General features: G+C 37.7%; 1 protein-coding gene across 1 annotated transcript in view; it reads right to left on the bottom strand.

The window, feature by feature from the left end:
• Positions 1–8,987, bottom strand: part of LOC106877301 (titin) — a gene marked incomplete at its 3' end in the record, with an annotated part of 606,785 nt that overhangs the window by 144,625 nt on the left and 453,173 nt on the right. The window contains exons 290-291 of the mRNA XM_052965881.1: positions 8,445–8,547; positions 5,940–6,057 (exon numbers count right to left, since the gene is read on the bottom strand). Of these exons, the coding sequence (XP_052821841.1) occupies positions 5,940–6,057; positions 8,445–8,547 (221 nt within the window). The remainder of the gene's footprint in view (positions 1–5,939; positions 6,058–8,444; positions 8,548–8,987) is intronic.

Here is an 8,987-nt window from a genome sequence, read left to right on the forward strand (position 1 = left end):
TGTTGGGCTAGTTAGCCATTGTTTTATTATGTGGAGGTTATGTAATGAGTCATTGTGGAGGTTGAGGTTATGTAGTGAGTTATTGTGAATGTTATGTAATAGTCATTTACGTACGTTTCAATCTAGCCAATGGTTTGGCAGATCTCATCAGAATGTTGAGGAGTATGTTAAGAGTTCGTGGTGCGAGGGATGTAGGAGAAGTGATTGGTGGGTATATTAATGTATATGGTGGTGTAATAATAGCGATAGGTAAAGAAAGCCTTACGTTTTAGTTGAAGTTGTGTTGGTCTTCCTGTAAGGGGATGTAGGATGGATGCTATTTAAGCTCATTATTCCGGTTTTAATCAAATGCATCTCCACGTGCTTGGATGCTTCAGACTACCCCTGAAGGATTGAGGCAAGCCTATCATTTACCTATATATATATATATATATATATATATATACACACACACACATACACGACAGGCTCTCTCGTGTGTGTGGAGGACGCATGGTTTAGTGGTTAGGGTGTTGCACTCACGATCGAGAGATAGAGGTTTCACTTTCTGAACCAGTCGGTACGTAGCGTTCATCGCACGTTACGCTGCAATTACTTCAGCGCCTGTTCAGGCAATGTCGATTTGATGGAATGACTGAGCTAATGTACAGCACATTGGTCACAATAACCAAATCATTTCTACAGGTTGTTCAACAAGAAATCGCGAAACCATCTTTCGCAGAGTGAGCCTATGCGCGTGTGTTGTTTCTCACCCCGCTCTTCCAACCGGTGCTGGTTTGTTTATGCTATTGTAACCAAACTGTTTGGCAAAGAGTCCGACGGAATGATTAAAGGGTAAAGACTCCCTTATGTCATGAATGACCATAGGATTGCACCTAAAAAATTCCCCTCCGAGGCACGCGTCCGCGCAAGGTTGTTTATGGAAGACCAGAAGTCGCCCATTCATACCAGCCTCCTTCTCCACACCACCGATGTTAACCAAGGGAAAGGCAAAGGCCGATACAGCTTGGCACCAGTGATGTTGTAACTCATTTCTACAGCTGAGTGAATTGGAGCAACGTGAAATAAAGTGTCTTGTTCAAGAACACAACATGCAACCCGGTCTGGAAATGGTACTCACTACCTCATGACGCTTTAACCACTGAGTCATGCAAAAATAATAATAAATAAAGCAATGAGGTCGTTTTGTGTCACTAAACCCTTCAAGGTGGTGCGTCAGCGTAGTCACGACCTGAATGACTGACGTATTTAAAGATAAAAGAGAAATTGACCGAATGTAGATCGAAATTTTTGGACAACACAGTCGATGTAGTTTGGGATAGATCAATTAATGAAAGCATATTGTAGATTAACAAGAATAGCCATTTTATCTTTAAACAACAGCTGTAAAAATTAGAAACCCTGGAAGATTTTTTTTAAATGGTGCAGCCTAACGTTCTAAGAACATTTTCGATTTTATTTCATACAAGTCTAAAAATATTGCAGTCAGCCATTTTACTGGAGTTCACTAAGATCGTTCCAAAGAGTTACCTCCCTTTGACTGTTTTTTTCGGACAAATGCGAGGTTGACTTTAGAAATAATATACGCACCTTCTCGACTTACGATCAATGCAACTTACGACCATCCGTACTTAGAACCACAAAAAATAAGTAAAGAAAAAATCGAATTTCGGACGTTGGGCAGCTGTGCGTAAGATAACTATGGCAGCATCTGAGATCTTTCTGAATGAAAACTCAAGCCTCCCTCAGACCCAAGCATCCACTGCCAGCCACTATCTCTCACTCAGTCGCTTTCAAGCATCATTTGCGTTTCAATGAATATAGCGTTGAAAAATATAAATCCGACATACGACCTGATCGACTTACGACCTGTCAGTCGGAACAGAACTAGGTCGTAAGTCGAAGTGTATTTCGCATTCTCTGTGAAACAACATCGTGTTCGCCTTTAGCGATCTATTCCAAAAATAAATCCCTGAATCTGATTTATTATATATTTTATTCATTCCTAAATATAAGTTGGCGTGTGTGTTTTGTGTTTGCGAATAATATCCTCTCTGTGCATATACATATACAATATAGAACACTGTTTTTTAATATTAGCTTTAAACTGCATAATTAATCTAATACATTGTGAAATATTATTTTTTCCTTTTTTTAAACCTAACAAATATCCTGTCTCATTTTCCCAATATTTCATTGCAGTCGTAAGCTATATGCTTTGCAAAACAACATATGGCAGTGTATAGAGCAAGGGAGAGCACTCTATAGAAAAGGGTTATGATAATTATATGTAAGGGAGGTAATACGATAGTACAAACTATAATGTCAAAAAAGATACGAGATGATGCGTGTCGTAGGGGTATAATTAACAAAATAATATTTTTAAAATATTTCCTGATCGATAAATGATTAAATATTTCAAACATGGTATTCGTATTAGTGTGTTAAAATTAACAAACTAGATTGATTGATCGAACAATTAATCAAATAATCGTAAGTTCACTTGGTTAAATGTTAATAATAATCATACAAGTAAATAGAACCATTGCGTGTGGTTATTATTGTCAAAATGCCTCTCCCGAGATACAACAAAATGTGATTCAATACAAAAGTTTACATCAAGATTCGGGCAAACCAAATATAACAACAAAGTATTTTATATCGTTACATTTAAGCAGTGCTATTGTTTCAGTTATACAAATGAGGTTGCGCGTTCAAGGAAAACCTGATATATTTATGATTTGAAAATCATACGGATTGTAGAGCACCAATGAAATAATGACAATAAAAACTTCGACAATGTAGGGGAGTCTATAAGACAATGTAGAAGTAATATCAAGCTGGAAAAGATTTGTTGAACATTATAATACAGTAATTTTAAAATATAAATGGCATTCTATAGAATTTTTTTTTAATGGCTTATAAAGTTAAAAAAGTAATAGCAAAACAAAAAAAAATACAGAACTACATCCATGACTTCAGGGAACATTTTATCACAGAATTATTGAGGCATGGAATAAACTACATGTATCTGTTGTTAACTGTCAGGACACTGCATCCTTAAAAACTTACATGCTTCCCAAGCTTCACCAAAACTACTCCTGACATGCCTAAGCACCTTTTTTTTTTTTACTCCTTTAATGTTTGCTTTTCTATCTTCTTGAGTTTTATTCTGTGTACAGTGTATGTATTTCTGAATAATTGTAATGAGACACAGCATGTGACCAGTGCTGTTTGACCTACCTTCACAAAACTGTTAACTTCATTATGGCAGGTGTCATTGTAGAGAGACAAACTTCAGTATGAGTGAAAACAAAAAATACAAAGTGAAGAAGGATGAAATCAAGGGATGCTTCCGTATGAAGCTAAGTAACCAGCATGAAACTCTGGAAGTGGGAGAACTGAGGTAATAGGAAGAGAAGTGAGGCATCTGTGAATACCTATATGGAGAAAACATGCCATGACACAGCAAAGGAAGCAGAAGGGTATAAAAATAATAAAATAAATGCGCCTTTTTAAAGCCTAGCCAGGCTCATGGGCCCGGTTTCAATGGTGTATGTGTTCCCCAGCTGGACGGGACGCCAGTCCATTGCAGCGTTACTCATTTTTACCAGGTGATAAGAATGGAGCAATGTAAAATGAAGTGTTTTGCTCAAGAACACAACGCGTCGCCCGGTCCAGGAATCGAAACCACAATCTTACAATCATGGTGCTGACACCCTAACCACTAAGCCACATGCCTCCACTGAAGGGTATAAGGAAAGGGAAAAAAAGCCCTAGATTATTCAGGAAGCTTGTCTAATTATTCATTAGAGGAAGAATGTACATCTTAAGATCAACAGGACTAGGTCAGAGAGATTGAACCAGGTATACTTGAAGGTATTTAGAGAGAAGAATAGAAAAGTTAGGAGTCAGATTCAAAAAGACAAGAAAATGTGGCTAGAGAATATTGCACAAGAGGTTCGAGAAGCAATATATGAGGACCCTGTATGGATTTACTTGGGTCCTAAGCAATGAAAGGCCAAGATACAGTGCCACAGTGAAAACTGCAGGAAGTGGCAGGGCATCATTCTGCTTGTGAGTAAGGTTCTGAACCAGATACTCATTGTTAGGGTCAAGACAGAGTTTAACAGCTGATTTAAGAAGGAATAGGCTGGATAAAGGACAAGAAGTGGCACCACAAAACAAATCTCCCTACTAAGCAATATCATCAAGCAATCATATGAATGGTGAACTTCTTTATACATCAACTTCATTGACTTCAAAAGTACCTTTGACTTAATACACAAAGAAAGTCTTTGGATTATAATGAAGTCACACAACATCACAGATACCACTGGAGTGGTGAAAGCTTTGTAATTGCTTTGAGTGTGTGGTCATTGATAAGGGTGAAACCAGAGACTGGCCTAAAATCAAACAGGTGCACTATATATGGCTTTCTGTTCCTGTTCATCATCAACTGGATCATGAGGTGAATGGTGGGAAATGGAGAGAATGGCAGCAGGTTGAAATTCACCTCAAAGCTTGACTTTGCTGATGATATCACATTGTTGTCATCAATAAAGCAATAAACTCAGCGAAAGATAGAGGACAGACAAGGCACAGGCCTGAAGTGGAACATTGGAAAGATTCTGAGAATGAATATCAACAATGCAGACAGCATCACAATGAATGGCGAGACAATGGATGAGGTCAAGTCTGAATACATAATATCTGAGAGCCTCTGTCTCTAATATTGGATGTCATACCATGAACCTGGAAAACAGACTGGCCAAAGCTCAAGCCATGTTCAGTTGTCTCAAGAGCAACTGGAGCTTCAATAGCATCACTTATAACGCTAAAATGAAACTACAAATATTTGGTAACGACATTTCTGATGAATTGCTTTGAAGCTGACAAAGGGAGACAACAGGAAGCTAGACATCTTCCAGAAGAGATGTCTAAGGCAGATACTTAAGTTACAGTGGAAAGATCACACAAAGAATTAGACCAAGCTCAAAAGAATTGAGAGGATATTATGAGCAGCAAACTACAAAGAAGATAGAAGTACATTGACCACTCTTTGAGGAAAGATCCTTATAACAATTGTATGATAGCCATGGAATGGGCATCTGATAGAAGAAGGAAGCACAGAAGACCCAAGAACACCTGCAGAAAAAGTGCTGAAAAAGAGAGGAAGACCAGTGGATGGGGAATGTGGGACCAGCTATGAACCAGAGCCATCAACAGGGTAGCTTGGAGGGAGAGAGTAAAAACCATATGTGCCACCTGGGCAAGAAATGGAAAGAACAGTAGAAGTCACTTACCAAAAGAGGTGAAAGGTTGAGATTCAACATAGAACCATGTGGCTGTGATATAGACTTGTTTACCATTCACAAACACACACACATACAGTCAAGCAAGTAAAAAGTCAAACAGATAAAAACAAAGTTGATATAGATATGTTCTGCCAATTCTGTTCAAATTTTGACAGCACAATAAAACTGGTAAGAATAAACTTTCAGTGGTGCCTCAATAGGCCAACAAATGACTGAATGCATGTGTGGAATCCTATCACACTACATTAATTAATACAATTTGGTATTGTCTCAGCTAGTACCAATTCTGTTGTTCTTAAGTAACAAAATTAGAGACTTCATGTTTATACCCTCTGAGCAACCAAACCTGTGCATAATGTTTACACTAGGATTTATAGTTATCTCATGTAGCAATCAGCTTCAAATGTATTTATGATACTATTCAATGATAAAATAATTCATGAAACAATATTATTTAGGTGTAATTCTTTTTTTTTTATCAATTCAACAGAATAAAAATCCAACATTAAAACTGGCTTCAATCATTATTAAGCTAGACAGTTTCCAAAGTAACATAGTGATCATACACATAAAATGCATTGATTGTAATTAATCTATTTAGAGGAAAACAAAATTACTTACCAAGTGATTGATGGCTCTGGTTTACCAGTAATAATATACTTTAGGTGAACAGAAGAACCTTCATAGCCGCACATATTCACCAATGGTTCTACAATCTCTGGAGCACATTCTGGCATTTCTATAAACATAAAATTTCATTGATGTTGTTTTGATCCACATAATGATTATTTCTAATTTAGAAACAAGGTCAGTAGTTTTGAGGTGGGGGGGACTTAGTCAATTGGTCACTTTAAAATATTCTGGTTGACATGTGTTGCATCTTGGGGTGAAGACTAAAATCATAGCTGCTGAAGTCATAGTGTTGATTAAAGCACTCAAATGTGGCAAGGCCATTGGAGAGGATGGAATTTAGCTTGAGATGTTAAAGAAGGTATTCACTGACTGATTCAAGTATGTCAGGTGACTTGAAATTCTGGAGAGACACCAAAGCAATGGTAATCTAGAGTGTTTGGAAAAGAGATGTAAGAAAATTGCTGAAGAACATCCTGGATGCAGCACAACTACCTAAATATTCACTCTTTGACAGGTCTTCAAGAAATTGTGTGAAGAAATTGTGCCAAGAGGCATATGCTTGCTTTGTAAACTTCAACAATACATATGACCATACACCATGAGACATTCTGTGGAAGGCTTTGCAGGAGTTTAGGATTAGTGGGCAACTTCTAGTTGCCCAGATGTTTATGTTTGGGTAAATGGTGCTATATTGATACCCTTCAATGTGGGTGTTGGACATTGGTAGGGGTGTATAGTGTCACTTCTCCTTTCCATAATTTTTATAAATTGAATTGACACGCAGAGCCATTGCAGAAGTGGTATCGCAATTGGTAGGTGAAGGAATAGTTGGCTGATATTTGCAGATGACAAGGTACTACATGGTTCATCAGAAGGTGATCTCAAACATGCACTGAATGGGTTCACTGCTGAGTGCTGCAAAACATGGATGAGAATTAGTGTTGCAAAGACTGAGACATCGGTCCTCTTAAGTAACTCATCCTAATATACTCTGCACATTAACGGAACATCACTCAGGGCCATATTCACAAATGCTCGAAGGCAAGAGGCTGAATTAGATGCTAGAATTGTAGGTTTTGGGACAGTAATATGCAAGTTCCAGCATTCAATCCTTAGAGGAGGAGAGGTTGGTAAAAAAAAGCCAAACTTGCCATCTTCAGTTTGATTTTGGGCCTATCCTCACTTATGGTCATGAAAGCTGGGTAATGAATGAAAGAGTAGAATTGTGAATACAAGTGGAGATCAGGCAGTCTCTCCAGCTCAAGCTGCTACTTCTCTGCATTGAAAGGTCACAGCTCCTACTATAGGCATATGATTAGAATGTCCCCAGAAAGAAGAATCACAAGATGGATTCTTCAAGCTGAACCAGCTGGTAGGAGAGGTAGGAGCAGACCCAGAACAAAATGATTGGATAATATCTGTAGTCTCAGTTGGTCATGCTTGATATTCCAGCTGGAGAGTCTAATAACAGTTGCTTCCTATGGGACCCTATGGAGGAGGTGCTTAAGGACTCAACACCAACAACCTGCCCACCACCACAAATAGTGGACAGAAATGATGGATGGAATTAGTTGATAACATTGACCCCTGTACTTGACTGGTACTTTATGTAATCACCCATCCAGAGGGATGAAGAGCAAAGTTGATCTCAGCAGAATTTGAACTTAGAACATATATAACCAGAAGAAATACAGCAATGTATTTTTCCCCACACTCTGATAATTCTGCCAGCTTACAATTGACATATGAAGAAAATGAATGAAGAAAATACAGGTCAAGGTTTTGAGAAGAAATACTTATGATTGTATATCTGCATACTTGTCTTTATTAAATTTATATTAGAAAATTAGAATCCTGGTTTTAAAAAAATAATAAGCAAATATTTTTGATCACAGTATTCATCTAAATCCACACAGTAGACATATATATATATATATATATATATATATATATATATATACATACATATATATAGCAGCTGTCTGGCTTCCATGCCAGTGGCACATAAATAGCACCATTTGAGCATGATCGTTACCAGCGTTGCTTTACTGGCACATGAAAGAACATTCGAGCAAGGTCGTTGCCAGTGCTGCTGGACTGGCTCCTGTGCAGGTGGCACGTAAAAAAAACACCATTTTGAGCGTAGCCGTTGCCAGTACCGCCTAACTGGCCCTCGTGCTGGTGGCACGTAAAAGCACCCACTACACTCTCGGAGTGGTTGGCGTTAGGAAGGGCATCCAGCTGTAGAAACTCTACCAGATCAGATCGGAGCCTGGTGCAGCCTTCCTCAGTCAAATCGTCCAACCCATGCTAGCATGGAAGGCAGACGTTAAACGATGATGATGATGATGATGATGATGATATGTCACTGGGTAATGAATTGATTTTAGAAATATTAAAAAAAATTATGAGGTAAATATCTTGAAATTGTTATCAATAAAGATAATAAAATCTACTAAAGCAGTACAATGTTTGTCTTAAAGTTTATCTTACCCATAACTAATTCTCTTGGCAAAACACCAAAGTCACCCTCACGCCTGAAGATGGCACTTTCATGTGCAAGACATCCAATGGGAAGAAGATCAAAATCTTTGTCCTGAAATTGGTGTGAAAGAAAAAGAACTGTGTAATCATTTATAATGAATTATAATGTGCTTAACATAATTAATTAGTTGAATATTAACCCTTGATTTTAGTGAGGAGGGGTTGCATCAGTAATTCTCAGCAGAATGCATCCATATGTATATACATAAGTGTATTTCTTTTTCTTCCCCTCTTCTCTAATGTACTGTCTAGTAGCGTCCCAACCTCCAACAGCTTTTTCAAATAAATTACATAACATCCTTCTCCAACTACAGTTCTCATATTCGGTTAAAATGTCTTACGTTTAAGCTGGTTCCCATGCATTTCCCTAAAGAGAAGATTACATTCTTATCAACATCACCTATTCCTATGGAAGGTATAATTTGTAATCTTCGAAACATATGTTGGAAATAAAAGTATGCAGTTAACATATGCGTTTTACTCCATTTACTA

Source organism: Octopus bimaculoides, chromosome 2 (genome assembly GCF_001194135.2).
Source record: "Octopus bimaculoides isolate UCB-OBI-ISO-001 chromosome 2, ASM119413v2, whole genome shotgun sequence".
Classification (NCBI taxonomy): Eukaryota; Metazoa; Mollusca; class Cephalopoda; order Octopoda; family Octopodidae; genus Octopus; species Octopus bimaculoides.